Source organism: Aegilops tauschii, chromosome 5, assembly GCF_002575655.3.
Source record: "Aegilops tauschii subsp. strangulata cultivar AL8/78 chromosome 5, Aet v6.0, whole genome shotgun sequence".
NCBI lineage: Eukaryota > Viridiplantae > Streptophyta > Magnoliopsida > Poales > Poaceae > Aegilops > Aegilops tauschii.
This window is the reverse complement of record NC_053039.3, coordinates 129,449,551-129,468,194: the sequence shown is the minus strand read 5'-3', so window position 1 is coordinate 129,468,194 and position 18,644 is coordinate 129,449,551. Positions and strand designations below refer to the sequence as shown.

The following is an 18,644-nucleotide window of genomic DNA, read 5'->3' as shown; positions in this document are numbered from 1 at the left end:
CCATGGGCCCTACAACCGGACGGACCCGGAGGACTTGGAGTGTGAGATGAATTGGGAAGCGTAGAACCCTTCGTTTGGGCCGCATTGTATTATATAGAGAACATGTCGTGGCTTACAAGAGAGGGATCGATCGAGAGGAGAAGAGATCGACCCGTTCGGTTACAGGAGGGTTTACCAGAAGAGGAGATAAGAGAGAAAGATTAAAAAGTTTAAACTACTCTCCTATCTCTATACAATGTATTCTAACATTCCCCCTCAATTTGAACCGAGTGAACTTTACCAAGGTTAAGATTGTTCTTGAATTCATTCAATCTTCTTGTAGTAAGAGGTTTTTTGAAGCCATCAGCAAGTTGATCACCAGTTGGTATAAAACGAATATCAAGTAGCTTGCGAGCTACTCGTTCTCTGACAAAGTGAAAATCGACTTAAATATGTTTGGTTCGTGCATAGAAAACAGGATTAGCTGAGAGATAGGTTGCACCAATATTATCACACCATAACCTCGCAGCTTGTGGAGCCTTGATCCCAAGCTCATATAACAGAGTCTGTATCCACATTACCTCAGCTGTAGCATTAGCCAGAGCTTTATACTCAGCCTCTGTACTTGATCTAGAAATAGTGGCATGTTTTCTTGCACTCCATGACACAAGATTTGTTCCCAGAAACACAGCAAAACCACCTGTGGACCTTCTGTCATCAACACACCTTGCCCAGTCTGCATCAGAGTAGGCAGTAACAAGCATAGACATTGACTTGGTAATCTGAAGTCCAAGACCTTCTGAATATTTAAGATACCTTAAAATCCTTTTTACTGCAGTCCAGTGAGTTGTTCTAGGTGCATGCAAATATTGACATACCTTATTGACAGAGTAAGAAATATCAGGACGGGTAAGAGTCAAATACTGTAAAGCACCAACAACACTTCTGTATTTTGTTGCATCTTCTGATCCAAGTGCCTCTCCACTTTCAATTGTAAGTTTTTCTGAAGTTGAAATTGATGTACTCGCAGGTTTGCAATTTTCCAATCCTACTCTCTTGAGTATGTCAGTGGTGTATTTTTCTTGTGTGAGAAGTATTCCATCCTTTATATGATTAACTTCTATGCCAAGAAAATAATGAAGATCACCTAAGTCTTTGAGAGCAAATTCCAACTTCAGATCTTTAAGTAACAAGTGGTAGCATGTGCACTTGAGCTAGCAACAATTATATCATCAACATAAACTAGCACAAATATAGTGATCTTATCTTTATGATAAAAGAACAATGAGGTATCTGCTTTAGATGGTGTAAACCCAAGTTGTTGTAGTTGCATGTTCAACCTTGAGTACCAAGCTCTTGGGGCCTGTTTCAAACCATATAAAGCCTTATCCAACTTACAGACATAGTGTGGTGCACTTTGGTCCTCATATCCTGGTGGTTGCCGCATGAACACTTCTTCCTCAAGAACACCATGAAGAAACGCATTCTGAACATCTAGCTATCGTAAGCTCCCACCTCTGGAAACAACAATAGACAGTACAAGTCGAATAGTAGCTGACTTAATAACAAGACTAAATGTATCTTCATAATCAATACCAAACCTCTGTTTGAAACCTTTGGCAACTAGTCTAGCCTTGTATCTGTCTATGCTTCCATCAGATTTTCTCTTTATCTTATATACCCATTTACAATCTATGACATTGTGACCCTGCCTTGGTGGTACTAAATGCCATGTTTTATTTTTCATGAGTGCATCATATTCACGATCCATAGCTTCTTTCCAATCTTTATGTGCAAGAGCATCATGCAAATGAGTTGGTTCTCCAATATTACTAAGAAAAGCACGCTTAACTTTGTCATACCTGACCGTACCATCAGTGTATTCTTTTTCCTTGATATTACCTGACTGAGATCTGGTGTGCCGGCGCAGAGCTGTTGGTGCTGTGGGCGCAGGCGCAGAAGATCCTGGTTCAGGAGATGGCGCAAGAGATCCTGTTGCCGAAGGTGGTGTAGGATCCGGCGCAGAAGATCCCGGCTCCTGATCCGAGAAGGATACCCGCGCAGAGTCTGTAGAGGATCCCGGTGCGTGATCCAAGAGTGATCCAGGACCCGCAGGCGCCCCGCTGTCGGTTGGATCGATCCACGGACTCCCAGCGCTCGGCACGCCGTGTGGAGACGCGGTTTCTCCCGCGCGGGGGCACGCACGTGGGCTGGCGGGGTCCACCAGATGCAGCCGGTTGGCCACATCCGCCTCAGGAGCGCTGTCAGCTACCGGATTGGCTGCATGGGAATCGGCCTCGGAGCGCACAACGGGCGCACACCTGACGCGCGGATCAGCGCTGGATCGCACGCCGCCGCTGCCGCTGCTGTCAGGGAAATCCACCCCGTGTTCTGTGCCAAGCTTTACTTTTCCTGCACACATAAAATCACAGCCTAGGCCTACACATATATCAGCAGAAGTATCGTTTTGAATGGACTTTTGCACACAGTCAGCTTTATGTAATTCACCCCCGTGATCTGAAAGAAGTACTATCTCAGCACGAAGAAGGGCTCCGGTGTTTGGACGAAGTTTGGCAAATGGAAAAAGGGTTTCATCAAACACGACATCTTGAGAAATATAAATTCGTCCAGTTGCAACTTCTAGGCATTTGTAACCTTTGTGAAGATTGCTATAGCCAATAAAAACGCATTGAGTAGAACGAAACTCAAGTTTATGGCGATTGTATGGACGCAAGTTGGGATAGCAAGCACACCCAAATATTTTGAGAAAGTTATAGTCGGGTTTTTGATGATAGAGGCACTCCAATGGAGTGACATTGCCAATAACTTTGCTAGGGAGACGATTTATAAGACAGGTGGCAGTGATAAAAGCTTCATCCTAATATTTGAGAGGCATGGATGCATGGGCAAGAAGGGATAGACCAACTTCAACAATGTGGCGGTGTTTCCGCTCAGCAGAGCCATTTTGTTAGTGAGCATGAGGACACGAAACATGATGTTCAATGCCTATGCTACGAAAAAAAGAGTTGAGTTTTTCATACTCCCCTCCCCAGTCACTTTGGACTGTCAAAAAATTTCGATCAAAGTGTCGTTCAAAAAGTTTTTGAAACTCTTGAAACACAGAGAAAACTTCAGATTTGTACTTGAGCAAATGAATCCATGTAAACTTGCTATAATCATCAATGAAACTGACATAATATTTCTTTCTTCCAAAGGAATCTCTTGCATGACCCCATAGATCACTGAAAAAAGTTCTAAAGGAGCATGAGATATACTATTCGACTTGGGATAAGGGAGTTGGTGACTCTTGGAACATTGACAAGCTTCACAAATAGACTCACTAATTGGACTATGTGACAATGAGAGATTGCCTTTATTGACTACTTGTTTAACAATGATTGAAGATGGATGTCCTAATCTTTGATGCCACTTTGCCAAAGTGGGCTTGATGACGGAGAAAACTTGACGACGCTTGTGACTAAGTGCTCCGGATGTGATGGGGTAGAGACCTCCAATGCATCTACCGTGATGAAGGAGTTCCCTCGTTGCCCGATCCTTGATAAAAAAGTAATGAGGGTGAGTTTCAAAGAAGATGTTATTGTCATGAGCTAAACGAGACATGGATGCAAGGTTTTTGTCAGCTTGAGGCACATGAAGGACATCTTTTAAGACTAGATCATGTTTAAGTGTAGGGGAGTTAATAAGAGCTTGACCAATGTGTTGAATATCCATACCTCCACCACTTGCGGTGTGAATTTGATCGTTGCCATGGTACTGTTCACGGAGGGCAAGTTGTTCTAGTTCGCTTGTGACATGATCCGTGGCACCAGAGTCCACGTACCAAACCCCTTCTCCTCCTTGTTCACGCATGGCCGCAGCAACATGTCGAGCATCGGGAACAAAGTTCTCATCATATTGATGCCAGCAGTCCATGACTTCATGGCCCGCCTTCTTGCAAAGCTGGCAGCGAGGACGCGCTCGGGAAGAAGAAGGGCGGCGGTTGTTGTTGGTGTTGAAGCCGCCACCCCCTGCCCTGTTGTTGTAGCCGCTGCTGCCGCCGGTGTTGGTGTAGCCAGTGCTGCTATTGTTGTTGGAGTAGTCGGTGTTGCCGCGCCCATGCCCGCCGTTGCGTTGCCCCTGGTGACCGCGCCCACGACCGCAGCCACGGGAGACAGAGTTGGCGGAGGACTGCCGGATGTTGGCGCCGTGGAGAAGGCTGAGGCGGGCGTCGAAGCTCAAGAGCTGGTTGTACAGCTCTTGAACGGTGATCGGTTCCACCCGAGCAGCGAGGGCAGAGACCACAGGGTTGTAGTCCATGTCGAGGCCGGCAAGGATCTTGGACACGATCTCCGGATCGGAGAGCGCGGCGGCGGTGCAGGCTACTTCATCGGTGAGGCTTTTAATTTTGCCAAGATATTCTACCATAGACATGTTACCTTTCTGAAGATTCGTGAGCTCAATGCACGTATTGATTGCTTGAGCTTGGCTTTGGGCAGCAAACATGGCATGGATAGCACGCCATACTTCGGCCGGCGTCGAGAGCGTCTCGACCTGTGCAAGGATCTCACGGGATAGGGATCCCATCAAGAATCCTTGGAGCTACTACTGCTGCGCATACCAGAGGGATCGTGTGAAGTTGACTACCTGTTCGTCCTTGCGGTCCTTGGTGATGGTGAGCGTGGCCGACGGTGGCAGGCTCTGCGTGTCGAGGTGATGTTCCATCTGGCCCCCCTTGATCTGGGGCAGCACGATGGCCTTCCAGAGCAGGAAGTTGCCCCTCGTGAGCTTCTCTTGGGGTGGCGATCCGAGCAGGGAGGTGTTGGTGTTGGTGGAGGTGGAGGAGGAGGAGGCAAAGGCGGAGGATGAGGATGTGGTGAGCGCACCCATGGTGCTGGCCGTCATGGCGGCGGCGGTGGTGGACATGTTGCTCGGTCGCGGCGGTAGCTAGATGCGATCTATTCCTGACCTATTGAGGAAGAGATTCTGTTACCATGTGAGATGAATTGGGAAGCGTAGAACCCTTCGTCTGGGCCGCATTGTATTATATAGAGAACATGCCATGGCTTACAAGAGAGGGATCGATCGAGAGGAGAAGAGATCGACCCGTTCGGTTACAGGAGGGTTTAACAGAAGAGGAGATAAGAGAGAAAGATTACAAAGTTTAAACTACTCTCCTATCTCTATACAATGTATTCTAACATGGAGTACAAGACAAGGTGGCCGACGTCCTGGAGGACTCCTCCAGCCGACTAGGATCATGTAATCCTAGACCTCAAACCCATATAAGTCGGGGCTAGGTTAGCCGACAAGAGACATAACCTAGAGTTGCTACTCAATCCCTTGATAATTTAACTCCTATACACAAGCAATGTACACAAGCAAACTAGGGTTTTATCTCCTCCGCAAGGACCTGAACCCGGGTAAATCCTTCCATGTTTCTCATGCGATCTACTCGTCTAGCTAGAGTACCCTGCCGAGGGATTTGCCAGAAAATACTCCGATAACAACCCAGAAACCAACAGAATCAGTCCAGCGGGGTTGGTTGGATAGAACCATCTCATGTGTGATCGTTCGACACAAGGTCCGGCTAATGATTTGAGCTACCAACGTCTCGGTGAGGGAAAGCCGAATAGCGGCGAGTAGGCATATAAAAACTCTACGCTGGATAGCTGCCTGACTAAACATCCGCCTCCAATTTTGAGGTTATGATGTTTCAAAGAAAGTAGCCAAACATTTCGGCGACTTTCCGGACAGTTCGACTTGCACATGAAATGTGTATTTTCATTATTTCTATTGACACCAAAGTATAAGGTTTGGTTAGCCTTATTTTGCTTTAGACTTTTTTTGGGTATGAGTGGAATGGAATGATTATTTTGAGCTAAGCAAATCTTCCGCAAAAACCCTTTGATCCCCTCTTAATAGTGAGGATCTTATAACTCAAGAATAAAGTGAAAATCTTGGCTTCTCGTCGTTGTTGGACATTTCCTGAGTCATAATCATTTTGGGGGTCTATTATCCACACACGAATTACCAGTGACTAAAACTTGTGTATTAACTTAACAAACATCATTAGTCGCCTATAAGTATATTGTCATCAATAGCAAAATATGATTAAGGGCATGTTTGCACTTAAATTGTGCCAACTATCCGCACCATGGAAAAAATTACCGCATCCACCTATGCTTGCACTTGCAACTCAATCTCTTTACTTTCATGCAAGTTATCTCATTTTTGGTGCTATACTTTTTATGCTTGCTTGAATTGAAATATGATCAACTAGCCTCCTTGCTCTAAAATTGTGAAACCTAAAACTAGGTAGATTTTGTGATAGGTCTATCGACCGCCCCTGTAAACCATATCCATGATCTCCCACACTTGTGCATGTTGTTTATTTCCACCGCTTTGCTCTTTGTACACTTGCATGTGTTGAAAGTCTTAGGCAATCGCTAGTTGAACTTAAAATTACCAAGAACTTAAAGTTGGGAAAAGGTTCCTCAAGGTTGTGGTTGTAGTCTATTCACCCTCGTCCCTTCTAGACATACTAAACGATCCTACAACCGGGCTTGTATAATCTCTTGATTCTTCACAACTTGAAGGCTCTCAAGAGACTCATAACCATCTAGGAGGTGCACACTTCAGGAGTAACGAGCAAAGTAAAGTCACTTTGATATTTCCTTAAAAGATCTTCAATCAACTCTCTCAAGAACCCATATGATCTCTCTCACACAAATATAGGTTTGACACAAAGAGAGATGGAGCACAAAGAAGATGTTCAAGCAAAGGAGGAGCTTGTCCATCAAACTCTCAAAGTTCTGCTCCCGAATATACTCACTAAGGCTCTCAAGGTGTGTTCCAAAACATGGAGTGTGGGGGTCTATTCATAGAGAAAGCAAAAATCAAACAGTTGCACAGGAAAAGGCAACTAGCCCGGAAGTCTTGATAGTTTTCCACGGTATTATCAGACTAATTCAAAATGTGAACAGTCTGGCGGGAAGACAAACGTTCCCCAAAGTGTGTGGCACTTGGACGTACTGGGTTGTCTAATAAGCATCTCAAAAATCTGAATACAGAGAGGTACAAGAAACAAAAAGGTCAGGGATACCAGGCACAAGGGAGCTTGTTCCTGTGAGAAGGAAAATTTTCTAAGAAGTACAAGAGATAAAGATTCTCGGAGGTTCCGGGGGTCAACAAAGCAAGCCTCAAAATGAAATCAGTGCATAAGCGGCTAAGTCTCGACTCGAGGATAACATATAGAATTTGCTCAGGAGTACCGGACCTATATTGAGACCGAGGGCCGTAGCAAATGGAGAAGTGCTCAGAAATTTCGAAAATGTTAGCCTCGGAGGTACTGAAGCTAACAAAAATGGTATTGGCTGAACCAAAGCTTGGTGGCATCGGAGAAAAATCTCGGCGGTTCCGAAGCAAATATAGAGAAGTAGGTTCTACGATCACTCATTCCACTCAGTAGTACCAAGTAGGAAATACTCGAAAGTATCAGAAGTGGAATAGTTGGGGATTTAATTTAGGTAGGAGATACTCGAAAGTATCAGGAGTGCAGGATTTAGTGGAAGGAGTGGAATAGTTGGGGATTTGATTTTGGATACTGAGATAGTGTTCATTCATAATTAATTTTCATGTGCCCCTTGCGATTGTCCATAAACTCGATCTGAATCTTGGATCCACTAAAAACCTATAAAGTTAATATTCCGTTCTTCGGATTCAGGCCCAGTCGTTTTTTGTTTTGTTTTGGGTCAAAATTTGGGGTTTCATCACAGAAGCAAAAATAGTCAATAAAATCTGGAAAAAAAAACTCTTGTTCTTCCCGTCGCAACAGGCCAAGCCGTCCATCCCAACAAATCCCTGCCTCGTCATCTTTCACTGTCTCGTCCCTTAGATCGTTTTTCTTTGGCAAACCGGATAAGACCGAACGAAAAAAATCTGTCTATTTGGGCTTGGTCATTGGTTTGGACAGGCAAAGTTCTGTTCTCTCATTGGCAAACACGGATTTCCCAAAAACCCAAAGTACAATCACTGAAGCACACACATACGCACGTTTACATGCACAGGACTAATTGCAAATTCTTCCTCATTTATTCTGCCACCCTTGTTTTATTGCAATCCGATGCCTACGAAAGGCTCTATACTACTATTACAAGAACATGATCCAGGGGGCCACGAAGCAGTGTCATGTTACACACCCAATAGAGATTCTCTGGCATGTTCGTTTCTTGCACATTTGTCAGATCTCACTGAAGGAACTGATAGTGCGGAAACCATGATTCGCAGGAAGCGGTGCGTTCCCCGGGCGAATGGAGATTATTACCTCGAAACCTGAAGATATACAATAAAAATCAAAGTTTACTCCTAATAGATAAGATATTTCAACATATACAATAAAATCGATGTTGACTCCTTAATGAATACTCCTTCCTTTCACTATTATAAGACGTTTTGGATATTTCAATATGGACTATATACAGATTGAAACGAGTGAACAAACACACTAAACGCGTCTATATACATCTGATTTAGAAAAAAGTTAGAACATCTTATAAACGGAGGAAGTGCTATCTCAGCCAGTGAGTGCGCACACACGCCAGGAAAGTGTGAACACTCCAGAAGACAAAACTATGATTTGTCCACAAATATCCTAGTACTGCAGAGTGGAACTAGCCTAGACATACCTGCACTCTTTGCAGCAACGGCTTCTTGCAACACATCTGTGATGAATAAGATTTGAGACGGATTGTCCACCCCAAGTGATTGCGAGATCTCAAAATAACTCCTTGCTTCTCTTTTGTTTCTGTGTACGAGTGAGAGAGAATCGTAATTCCATATTCACTTTTGAAAGGACAAATAGAACAAGAAATTGAAAGCTTACCCGGTTGTGGTGTCGAAAAAACCACACAGAAATTGCCGCAGATCACCATAAGATGTATGTCCAAATAGTAGCCTCTGTGCCTCTCTACTGCCACTGGAGTATATGTAAACCTGTTGGAAAGCATATATGATATTTTATCAAGTTGGACACTACACAGGAATACATACACAAGACAAAATATACTTGAAACTACAATCCTAGCTATATTTTAGCTAACATTCACATTCTAAGACCATGTCACATGACTAAACTAACATATACTCCCTCTGTCCCAAAATATCTGTCTCAACCTTAGTACAAATTTGTACTAAAGTTAGTACAAAGTTGAGACACTTATTTTGGGACGGAGGGAGAAGTTATTACATGTATCACTATTTCTTCTTCACTCCTTTTTACTTTATTCTCCTTTAAGTATAACGGAGCTCGGTTACATCTACCATGTTCAACTAATACAAAGATAGATCCTTCTGTTCTATCAGAAAACCATTTCTGTGCTTCGCCATGCTTCACTACATTTAGGACTTTTGACAACCTAGCAGCCGAAAAAACAATTTGATTTCTCAGTATGGTGAAGGACTGAGGATTCCGTAGCAATCATTCTGCTTTATTCAAACCGATTTTGCTTACGTGCATCAGTCATGCGCATGAAAGTACAACAGACGAACCGTGGAGCAACGGAATGTTTGATGACCATCTCAATGGTTGGGCACGTTGCAAAAGCACACTATTTTTCTGTCAATGATTTACAGAGTTCTGTCATGGGCATTGTTCTTGATACTTTAGCTCAGGAGTCAACTTTCTGACCTAAATCACTCAGTTATGAAGTATGAAAAATAAACAAATCCGATGACAATCCAGTTTTATGCCTCAAAAGCCTAGTTCACATTTCAGAAGAGTTTGACCAAATGGATACATACCTTCATACCCTGAGATTGCCAGTTCTTCAGTGCCTCGGGAACATCCTCAAAAACAACTCCTTGCAGTTCTTTCCTTTCAAACCCAGTCCTCCATATATGTCCCTGGAATTAGCCAATAGAACATAACTCCATCAAATGAAAAGATATATGTTTCCAGCACTGGAATGGAATATGAAAGGTACCTGAAGTTGTTTCAATGATGTAATCTTCCGGTCTGCTTTGATCATTGCTTCAACATTAGCGACTAAAGAACTGATAACCTCTTCTTTGCCAGCATCATCCGGTGCAACTGGAGCAGCCCCAACAACTCCGATTTTCAGGTCTTCTTCAACCTGAATAATTGGTCACTAGTCTGTTAGAACTTGAGTAAAACAAACTAATTTGTGCAAGGAAATCAAATATTATATGCTAGTACTATCAAGTTTGATTTTTGGATGCTCCAAGAGCTAGCTTCACAGGACATCATTAAATTCCTTTACCATAACTTACTTGGATGCGTAAAAGTTTGATGTCTTCTTTGGTTTCCTCGGAATCGTATGTAGAAGTCAGATGCTTCCGCACATTATCACGGGCATAAGGAAACATAACATCAGTCACAAATGATATTGGTGTTGTTGTTCCTTCGATGTCAAGTACAACACAATGCTGCAATGAATAAACAGTGTGAGTACAGGTAATCAAGAAAAAAAATCAAACAGTTGGGTTGCCCGGACAAGTAATAATATACTGTACAAGTTGCAAGGATGTTACTTATTGCAGAAGTTGTCCCATGTATTTTTTTCAAGTGTTTGAATTAATTTAAATTATGTAATTTGAGTTAAGTCCAGATACTGGAAACAAAATTGATAGGGATGTGCATGGATTCTACATTTTTATGTGATTGTTCCCAGATATTTTGGAGGTCAATTCATGTTTTTCTCAGCCATTCGCGTTTTGCAGGAATTGAGACTTTTTTTTGTAAAATAGAGCCCCCATGGCATTGTCCAATGCTCTAGCGAGCTGGTGAGATCCGGGTAAGACCTGCGATGAATCACTATTTGCACCATTGGGACTCAGGTGTGCATTTTCATACTATTAGGACTCACTTGACACACTTTGAATACTTTTAGGCCTCAATGGATTTTACTCTTGAAGAAATCTGACAAAGATGATACAGTCACATGTCAGAGAAAGAGAACTATGAGACTGGGCTGCAGCTTGGGCAAGATGATGGCTGGTTGCTTGAGTGGTTTGGGTTGGAGGAAAAAAGAACTAGTTGGGAAAAATACGAACTGACTCCAAAAATTCTTGATAAAATTCATACAAGCCAGAAGTAATGTGCAGAACCTAAATAAATATCTCCAGGGCATTATTCAGATGGAAATATTCCAATATATGGATTCAACTAAAATTACATAATTCAAATTAAGTCAAACACTTTGAATTTGTTCAATAATGTATATGGGACCATTTTGCACTAAGTAACATCCTGCAACTGAAAAATAAAAATCAGAGAAAAACAGGATTTACAACCCCCGTTGTCCACGGTACAATGATCTACGAGTACTACAAAAGGAGATCGAATTCACAAATTAATGGAAAAAAGAACTGACCTTTGATGATTTGGCTGTATGACATCCATTAGGAACCCCAGGACTTGCAACACTACGCAATCTTTTGGCACTGTTTATTGGACCATGCTCAGGAGTTGTCCAGTCAATCCCTAACTGATACATCTTGATGGCAGCATCAAGAAGATAATGATAGCATTCAGCCTGAAAAGCAAGACCATAGAACGTACTGAATATCTGCCCTCGCATAAATTCCAGGAAGCATAAGAATTATTCCTCAACACAGCACACAAAAACTATGTCACAAAACTCTCATAAAAAAGAGGAATAAACTATCCCTCTGCTACTATAGAGGGCTACAATGGAGAATTTATTTGAGTTCTGCATATGTATAATCTAGATTGGATAAAACATACTGTTGACTAAATTTCAGAAAGTTTGGATGCAAATCACTAAATGACCTTTAAAAGTAAGAGAAGGGTAGCGTGTGGAGATAGATCATAGATCTAAGAAATTATACCAAACGAACTGATAACTTCAAAAAAAGACGAAGAGACAATGAGAGGAGATGAATAAGCACCCACACCTGAAAACTGATACAGAAACCTAAGTCATGGAAATAAAGCATACCTGTGTCTTGGCATTGATCCAGGAGTCACCCCACACATAAATTCCATGATTCCGTACCAGGACAGCAGTTGCCTTAGGGTATGCTGCGATCTGTAATAACTTAGTGTCAAGTGCTGCTAGATCCAACCATATTTCTTATAGACTAATCTCGTTGTAACTAATATTTTTTGCTGTTGCCATAACTATCCATGATACAAAGGAATAATCGTGCCCTTTAATCAGCTTGATTATAGGGTAATGACTAAATGATCAGATGAATGAGATGATGCTATTGATTAACAGTACAATTCAGGAGAACAATAAAACTAAAAACTAATAGAAGGTTGTATTTGCACCCATAGACTGGATTTCAAGGAATCTGAAATGATGGAAACTTGAAACAAAGGACACTAGTAGTATACCGCTTCAGCTAGAGAGTCTGTGAGCTCATACTCATAAGGAGTATTTTCAATTATGGGAATCACCAATTCATCGGTGTACCCATGACCTTTGATTCCTTTAATCATCTCCATATGTGATATCTGCAGTAAGATCAGCAGAGCAGTATATGGTCACAAATACAGCATTTCATTTAGTATCAGATAGCAATGGACTTAATTAAGCTGAGAGATATGTAAAACAGGATCAACTATCACTGTAAGTCGTGCGTCCACACACGAATAATATTTTCAAAAGTCTGTGCTATTTGTGTTACAGTTACCTATTAGTACCACACATGTCAGTGGTATCTTGAGAGCTCTGTTACTATAGTTTTGTCCTGAATCTTGCTGTTAACCTCGTTGACTAAAACAATGGGTATGGGGTTGAGACACTTCCAACAATTTGAAGAAGTCCGCAAGTGACTGCATCTCAAGGTTCTTTGATGGGCATAAAGAAATTATCTGGAGGATCCCTTAATCCAATTAAAGGAGAATTATACATGCCACTCAACGAAAGAAATATATTGGAGAGTTGCCCAAAATGAGCACTAAAGACTTTCGAGAAATCTCCTAGGCAATGATCAGTAGCTGGTCTGAGAGGATGATCAGCCACACTGGGAATGAGACCCGGCCCAGACTCCTGCGGGAACTAGCAGTGGGGGAACTTCATATAGCAACCTACGTGTTGTGTATACCATGCAACATGTAGAGTACGGTATTTTATATTTTTAAATTTCAAATATGTCAGCATGGCAACTATTCTTCACTATTCCTAATTGACTTTCAAGGCACATATATTGCATAATTATATGGCATATGTAGTTGTGTTTATTATCTACATTCTACATGCAGGACAAAACATATCGCACACACCCCACCATAAGAGTTGCGAATCAATGTATCAACCATACACATTTCTAAATGTTATAAACTTCATGGCGTGCACAACTTAGGGGGTCTGTATAAGATCACAGTCTGTATCACTGATCCAAATAGTGGATGCATATCTGTATGTCACTGGCAGACTGAATCTACATATAGAGAAATTTTGCAACTCTATGTGCTAGTGTTCATGATTTTCCAGCGTGATGTTTTTGCATGACACAAGAGGAATGTAGGGAAAAAAACAGAAGTCCCGATTACTGAGTCAATATGCTAACCAGCAGCACAGCACATGCTAATAACTCTTGAAGTGTATACGATGGAGATGAAAATATGGAAAGTATAAATGATTATCCTTTCACAATTAATCAGAATCAGAAGGTGTCCATAACGTGGTTTTCACTTTTATTGTCAGCATTGTATTGCATGAGATCCCGAATGATGATATACGTGATAGAGTTGAGGTAGCACCGATTGAATAGAAGCTTGTCCAACATCGTCTGAGATGGTTTGGGCATATACAGCGCAGGCCTCCAGAAGCTCCAGTGCATAGCGGACGGTTAAAGTGTGTTGATAATGTCAAGAGAGGTCAGGGTAGACCAAACTTGACATGGGAGGAGTTCATAAAGAGAGATCTGAAGGACTGGAATATCACCAAAGAACTAGCCATGGACAGGGGTGCGTGGAAGTTAGCTATGCACATGCCAGAACCATGAGTTGGTTTCGAGATCTTATGGGTTTCAGCTCTAGCCTACCCCAACTTATTCGTTGTTGTTGTTTGTATTGCATGAGGATAAGGAATTCCCGATCTCAGCATTAATTCAGACATGATGTGCTTAATTTTTGAACTTGCATTAGTAGTAAGCACTACAGGAAAATATTATGCAATACAAATGAGACTTTGGGAATTAGCTAAATTCCATGGGAAATATAAAAAAGACTATGAGGATTCACCCTGAACTCCTTTGCACCAGGATTGAGCATCGTGGCCATGCAAGTCTCCATGCCATGGCTATGAATCACAGCTCCAGCTCCTCGCATTAGATAGGACTGCAAAAACATTAAGGAAATTAGACCACATGTAAAGGAATCTGAAACAATAGAACAAATAAAACAAAGGAAACATGACAACCTTCATGAACAGAGGTGCACAGTCTGAACACTTTGGATGCTTGTATGGCCATGGCTTTGCTACTGGTGCAGATATCACCTTGCCCTCTGCTGACATCACGTACATGTCCTCTGCCACCATCCTCTCCTTCTGCACGCCTACACCAGATAAACAACTCATGTTGTCAGCTTGTCACTGATAGTACAAGCAGAGTATCTAATACAAAATCATGCTTTCTTTTGGATTACAACACTACATATCATTCCTATGGTCAAGTCAATTTATAACACAACAAACTATTGTATTTACATTTTTTATAAGCATATCAAAGATGATATTTTGAAGAAAAAAGATTAGTTGACAACTTTTATCAGTGACTTTTTTAGGCATATAAGGTAGTTCAAAAGCTGTCCTTTTAAAGATATACTTTGTTGTTGTCGTCAAGACAAATAGGAGATTAGGTGTATCTCTTAACCCACAGTTATGACACAAATTAAGCAAGTAGGGGGGGGGGGGGGGGTACGACGACCTTACAGCGAAGGGCGCCATACGCTCGACAAAATGACACTTCAATGTTTGACGGAGCACGGCCTAGTCATATGTCACAAAAGCACCAAGGGAGGCTTGATCGTTGACTAGGGCCATACAGGACTTTCCAAGGTCTCTAAACTTCCCTTCCTTGACGTCGGTCCAAGTCGTTCGGGACTCGGAGAAATGGATAAAAATGGATGTATTTAAACTAAAATACGTCTAGATACATCCATTTCTCCGACAAGTATTTCCGGATGGAGGGAGTATCTTCAGAGTGCAGCCATGCAAAAGAATCTCCAGTAGAGCATGCGTCTAAGAATGATAATATGCATTCGAAACTGTGAATTATAAGTCCGTACATGGAACATAATTTAGCTTCATGAAAATTAGAGCAGCACTTCTATGCTTTCCACTGTGTTTTTTACACAAATTCCAGAGCACTAGTGCTTAGTTATAGCTGAGGGCAAATTAGAAACAGTTATTCCACGTTAGACAACCTGCTTTCAAGCCCATGTTATGGGCTTGGGACTTGGGAGCAGCGGTGGTGTACATGGCCAGTGGCGTTGTGGCATCAATGACAACCATTACAATCACAGCCATATGTTACCCCCAATCTGCTACCATCAGTGGAGTAATGCGCGAGCTGGATGTGGACAGCACAAACATGATCTGAAAAAAGGTTTCGTCGCGTAGTTGTGCAAGCAGCAGTTGACATCACTCAGCTCGTCAGTCACTGGCAATGCAAACCCTAGAAGGCAGCCTCTCAGCAAGTGAGGATGCTGCTACTGAAACGGCAACAACAACGGTGAGATTTAATTACGAAGCCCTAGGGGGGCGTGTAGTTACTCACTGGTGCATTCTTTCGTCTCATGTACATCCGCCTGGCAACGAATGCAACCCAAGGTGAGGTGTTATTATCGTTAGTCAGGTCGTTGCTGTGGAATGCGCAGTCGAAATGGATATTGACTAATACCGAAACTACCATTCCTTAAATAAAACCAGTGAGATTCCTTAAATTGAGTTTGACGGTGTATGTGATAGCATCTACTATACCAAGAATATCAATGAACCCCATTCCTGCAATTGCTCAGGATACCCTCTTTTAGCTGTCAGGTCTATTTCTTAGTTCCAGATCCCTCTTGCTAGCTGAATAAAAGAATTAGTAGATCTGTTCACACGGCATTGCTCCGTCAAGCTTTCATTTGTATTAGAAAAAAAGAACGTCACAATGGTACAAAAGCTACACAGTCACTGTAGGTGGTGCGACCAAAAAGAGCAAAACCCAACTCTAAACTAACACCCTAAAAGGTAAAAACATAACCTTCTCAAATACTAATGCAATTTGTCCTACCAAATAGCAACCTAACCTTCCAAATGCCAAAGTCCAGCCAAGCTGATCAGCTATGTTATGTAGTTGACTTGCCTTGCCTTGCCTTGCACAAGAGCTATAACGTCAACTATGTCTAACAGGCTCGAGTACCACCAATCCCGTCATTAAACTACACACGCTAGCGGATAATTCTAGAAATCAGTTTTCAGTTAGCCATTTCACCAATGTGGACAATCATTGCAAGCTAGTAGCTGGGCAAACAATTAAGTGACGATAAGAAAGAAGATGGGTGGAAGGATCGCACGCCCACACTCGTCAAAAGTGCAATTCACCCAGCAAGCGCAACCTCGATTGAAAGGCCCCTTACCGACAGTAGATTCGCAACCCAGTTTGACAATTCATCGAACGGGATCGGCGCGTTGGGTGCGAGCCGGGAGAGCGGAAGCAGGGAACAGAAGTGGCGAGCGCATGAGTTAGTTACCGGACGGGGACATGACGATGAGCTGCTGCGCGAGGGGCACGGCGGGGTCGTTGGCCTTGACGGTGATGCTGCCGCCGGTGCCGGTGACCCACCCCTGCAGGTAGAAATGGCGGCAGAGCTCCGCCACCAGCTCGCGCGCCTCCCACACAGCGGCGCCCGCCAGGTACGCCTCCGAGGCCATCGCCTCCGCCGCCGCAGACTCTGCACCACCGGTCGACATGGCTCCCGTGTCGCTCTCTTCTCCTCCTCTCGAGAGTGGGGACTATGGACTCGAGTGGCGTGCTTCTGTGTGACGGAGTGTTTGGTCTTACTTATGCTCCGACAGTCGGCGGCTCGATTAGTGCCTTCCGTTACTCTGATTAGCAGGAAACTGGGTTTCTATTGATTTTTATTCTATATCGATGAGATGCGTTTCTGGTGGTTCACGGGACGAGAATAATCGGGGAGGGGAATACTTGTCATCAGTACTCTGATTTTCTCGCGCACCCACTTTGCGGTTGTGTTCGTCGCGGAAGGGGCTAGCATGTCAGTGGGTAAAACTTGGCAGGTAAGGAAAATTCCGGTAAATCTGGACGGGACAGTCCTGGGAACTTAAATCTGCTTTGGAGTTCGGACCGGGGCTCGTGGCAGGTGAGGTCGGGCGGCATATTTCGTGATGGTCACCAAACATTTTATTTTATTTTCTTTTATTATTAGGGTATCTTCAAAGCCGACCCAAACCGCCAATAACTATTCGAACCGCATTAATTTCGTCAAGTGTCCGGTCACGCAAATCCAATGCCCAGCCCCCATCGTTGCGGCCACCTGCGAGACGCTGAACTACCAGGTCACGGCCTCTCCATTGCTTACCTCGGACTGCCTTTGTCCACGAGAACGGTACTCTCATCCACCCTCATGCCCATGGTCGACAAGATTGCCAAGAAGCTTCCCACTGGGCGAACATCGCTGCTATCCCGAGGCAAGCGGCTGGCGCTTGTTCGGCACGTCCTATGTGTCATGCATGTTCACTTGTTACTCGCCATGGCCCTCAACCCCCCTCCACAAGTTGATCACGCACATCATTCATGATTTCCTGTGGCATGGACGCAAGGAGACACGCACCGGGAACTGCTCAGTGAGTTGGGCTCGGGTGTGCCGGCCCTTGGAGTTGGGCGGCCTCGGCATACGCGATCTCCAGTTGGCCGTGGTCGCCCTGCGTGTGCACGGGATGTGGCTGCAGGCGGCCATGGAGACACCTACCCCCTCCCTCTGACCTTGAGGTCAAGCAGATTTTCTACTCTGAGGCCGCTTGGACTTTGGGTGACGGCCAGACTTGCAGGTTTTGGACGAATCCATGGCTTGATGGTTCCTCCATAGACGAACTTGCCCCGCCTAGGATGGAATTGTCGCCTGGCCTATGAACATGCATTCCCGTGCCTCGTCTATTTTTCGACAAGGTTAAAGCACCTGTCGTCCGCAGATCAACGATCTAGTTCAGCTTCTCAAGGCACAATTTTGACGATGAACTAAGCTTACGTCGAGCTTCTTCGTCATATCATTTCACCTTGAACGACAAGATTGATTCCAAGTTGTGTCCTATATGTATTTACATTGACCTTCTACTTCATCATATCTTTCACTTGATCATGTCACCTTGCTATTATCTCGTTATGAAGCCCCTTCGATAATTTGTGTTGTCATCAACAACATCCTTGCCTTCATTTTGGTTATACCTTGGGTTCCTTGTTATTCCTGGATTTGTCCCTTGAGTATTTCTTGTGATCTTCAGATCCAATCTTTACTTGAAACACTGTAGTATTGCTACCTTGAAGCATGACTGTGATACTCCGAATATCAACAAGAACATTGGAAAGCGAAATGTTAAATGTTTCTTGATAAATTATCCAAACACCATTATATGGGTAAGCATCATGATTCTCCTTTCTCCTTTTAT

General features: G+C 43.3%; 1 protein-coding gene and 1 pseudogene across 1 annotated transcript; both read right to left on the bottom strand.

Moving 5' to 3' along the window:
• Positions 1-242: 242 nt before the first annotated feature.
• On the bottom strand, positions 243-4,902 carry LOC141022621 (uncharacterized; annotated as a pseudogene).
• A 3,040-nt stretch (positions 4,903-7,942) lies between these two features.
• LOC109757853 (probable bifunctional methylthioribulose-1-phosphate dehydratase/enolase-phosphatase E1) lies at positions 7,943-17,172 on the bottom strand. The gene is made up of 12 exons (XM_020316691.4): positions 16,712-17,172; positions 14,391-14,527; positions 14,213-14,308; positions 12,359-12,478; positions 11,958-12,047; positions 11,370-11,531; positions 10,267-10,422; positions 9,960-10,109; positions 9,778-9,879; positions 8,861-8,970; positions 8,664-8,782; positions 7,943-8,310 (listed from the first exon to the last, which is right to left on the bottom strand). The coding sequence occupies exons 1-12, from the start codon at positions 16,929-16,931 to the stop codon at positions 8,219-8,221; spliced, it is 1,554 nt and encodes a 517-aa protein (XP_020172280.1). The 5' UTR covers positions 16,932-17,172; the 3' UTR covers positions 7,943-8,218.
• Between the last annotated feature and the right edge of the window lie 1,472 nt (positions 17,173-18,644).

Excerpts from the sequence above, each read along its gene's own strand:
- LOC109757853 (XM_020316691.4), bottom strand. The coding sequence starts at position 16,931 with ATGTCGACCGGTGGTGCAGAGTCTGCGGCGGCGGAGGCGATGGCCTCG. Across the intron at positions 10,110-10,266 it reads TCAAACTTTTACGCATCCAA|GTTGAAGAAGACCTGAAAAT; the intron begins GTAAGTTATGGT and ends CCAATTATTCAG. Across the intron at positions 8,783-8,860 it reads TTTTTCGACACCACAACCGG|AAACAAAAGAGAAGCAAGGA; the intron begins GTAAGCTTTCAA and ends ACTCGTACACAG.